The 2,705-nt window shown below is 55.6% G+C and overlaps 1 protein-coding gene across 1 annotated transcript in view; it reads right to left on the reverse strand.

The window, feature by feature from the left end:
- Positions 1 to 2,374, reverse strand: part of TRIM24 (tripartite motif containing 24) — a 117,285-nt gene extending 114,911 nt beyond the window's left edge. Inside the window, exon 1 of the mRNA XM_017504308.1 lies at positions 1,669 to 2,374. Coding sequence (XP_017359797.1) covers positions 1,669 to 2,032 — 364 coding nt within the window. The 5' untranslated portion in view covers positions 2,033 to 2,374. The remainder of the gene's footprint in view (positions 1 to 1,668) is intronic.
- Between the last annotated feature and the right edge of the window lie 331 nt (positions 2,375 to 2,705).

Consider the following 2,705-nt stretch of genomic DNA (forward strand, 5'->3'; position numbering starts at 1 on the left):
AAAAAAAAAAAAAAGAAAGAAAGAAAGAAATTTAAAAATATGTCTAAGAACTAAGAATTAAGATTTAAGTTTTCACCTGTACAAACTTTCTAGTCGTGGGCCTCTTCAGAGCAAACTAGTGTGAACGATCTGAGAATATGTCCAATTTGCAAGCCAACAAATAACTTACCAGTTTCATGGATGGTGACAAGAAGACACTCAAGGGTCTGAGACAAAGGGCAGTTTTTTTTAACTCACAGGAACAGCATAAGCCAAAACATCAAGATTTTTGCACTAGTTCTCAAAACTCCAGGTTCCTATTGGGCAAAGTGAAGAGAGCCAGTTGACATCTACCCAGGCAGTTCCTTCTCTACAGGAGAGGAACTGTAAGCTTAGGGAACCCTAATCTTTTAAAACGGGCAGTAAGCATGCCTACCTTTTTGCTCCAGGGGGAGACATTAACCTTATTATACCGGATAGTATGTATCCCTGCCTTTTGCTCTGGTGGAAGACACTATCTTACAAGGCTGCTCTTTAGAGAATATCCATGAAATAATAGAAACAAAGGGCAGTCAGTATCTCCCTGGCAAGAGTGAAGAAACGGAGACCTATGGAAAATTGTCTCCTACAAGTGGATACTGCTGGTAAATAAACGAGTCGCAGACTACAATCTATTTAAAGTATCCATTTCATACACCCCTTGACCTAGTGTAATTACTTAATTAGCATTTTATTTCAAACTAAATCAACGATTCCCTCTGTAAAGTATTAAAAATGTTTTTCCAGTTACACTGTATTTTTTAAAAGGAGGTGCTCAAACATTTGCAATAATAAAATTTAAAAGCCGGCAAGTGTTCTACCCGAAACTGTACTTACTTAAACTTACTTTAAATGTTTCAAACCTGTTAACGTTAGCAATGAGAACTACCTGTCAAAAGTCTCATTTTACAGCAAAAAACACCACAAAGAGAAGAGTTACTTCCAGCTTTGTCTATAAAATACCAGAAAACCCTGCACTCCAAATCACTTTGTACTATTTCTCTTTACCGTCTCAAAATAAAACCTTTGAAAGAGACAGACAACAAAACAACGTCTCTTGGTTCCTTTGTCCCCAGCAGAGGACAGAGGAGAGAACTGGAAACTCATTAAGGTAGAGCCCCAAACATGCAAGACAAATAAATGACATCCGATCTGCAATCATCAAAGAAAGTCACCATCACTTCATCTTCATCCCTCCCTTCCCCCTCTCCAGCTCAAATAACGTGGATATAGACGAGAGATGATCAGGATCATATGGACCTGGACAAAGCTTAGCGGAGGCAGCTGGCGGGTGGCAGTTAACTGGCTGCAGCCGGCAAAGAACCCAAGATTCCGGCTGCTGGAGACTCGGACAGAGGTCTGCAAAAGTGCGGGCGGCACGGGCCGCTCGGCTCCACAGAACGCGGAGCAGCCGCGGCGGCGGCGGCGCAACCAAGTCCACAGCGCCCGGGGAAGTTGTTGGCCGAGCGCGGCACGCCGCAGAGCGCGGGCCCTCCATGTCACCGTCGCCAGCACAGACCCTCCTGCTCGCCCCTCCCCCGCCGTGCTCCCCGGGCGGCGGCGACGTGACAGCGGGTCGCGCCGCACAAGGGCGCCCGCCCCTTCCCAGCCCCTTCCCCAGGCTTCCCCGCGGCCGCGGCCGGTTCTCACCTTGGGTGGCGAACGGCGAAGAGCCGCTGACCGGCGAGCCCGGGGCAGGAACGGGCGGCGGGGTCTCGGCCGAGCCCAGCATGGGCGCGGGCAGCATGAGGTACCGCTGGGGCGCGGGCAGGCAGCGCTGGCAGAAAGAGTGCAGGCAGGGCAGCAGCTTGGGCGCCCGGCTCTGGATGTTCTGGTGGCACACGGCGCAAGTGTCCAACAGGTTGAGCCGGGCCGCCTCGCCGCCGCGCTCCGAGTCCGGGCCCTGCCGACTCTCGGCCTCGTTCTCCCCGCTCGGCGCGGCTGAGGGCCCTCCAGAGGCCGCCGCTGAGGCCGCCGCCGCCGCTGCCGCCGCCTTCTCCACCGCCACCTCCATTGTCCTGCCCCCGCCGCCGCCGGGGAAGCGAGAGCGCGGTCTCCGCCCGCCGCCCCCGACGACCTCCTCCTCCTCCTGCGGCTGCTCCTCAGAGGCCGCTCGGTGGACCCGCGGCAGCGCCAGCGAAGGAGGGAGAGCAAGCCGGCCGGGGGAAGCCTCCTCAGGCCCCGGGGATCCGCCTCCCGAGTGGCGCGGCCGGAAGAAGGGGATCTGTCAGCGGAGACCGTTCCTCGCACCGGGGAGGCTGCACCCCGTCCGCTTCGCCAACCGCCGCGGCGCTCGTCGAATCCGCCCAGCCCGCCCTCGCCTCCCCGCCTTTCTCTTCATCCCCCGGCCCACCTCAGGCCCCGCCCCCGCCCTCCCTCTCCCAGCAACTGAGTCTTCGGCGAGGAGCGCGCCACCCAATAGCGGCCGCGCCTGGAGAGAGGGCGGGGCCTGCCAGAGCAGGCGGGAGGTTGGGAAGTGGGAGGTGCTTGCCCAGCCCCGCCCTCTCCGGGCTCCTGGAACCGCAGCCTCTGATTGGGCCTTTGTGTGTGTTTCCTCCTCAGAAAAGATTAAGGGTTCATTTGTTAACGACCAGACGCCTGATTCGGTCCGCGGTGTTAGCTCCTCCTACGGGGTGGGACCTCACTTGTCTACTCCGTGCAGTTAATTAAATAACTGCTTGGAAAAC

The sequence above is a fragment of the Cebus imitator genome, unplaced genomic scaffold, assembly GCF_001604975.1.
Source record: "Cebus imitator isolate Cc_AM_T3 unplaced genomic scaffold, Cebus_imitator-1.0 Scaffold319, whole genome shotgun sequence".
NCBI classification, from domain to species: domain Eukaryota; kingdom Metazoa; phylum Chordata; class Mammalia; order Primates; family Cebidae; genus Cebus; species Cebus imitator.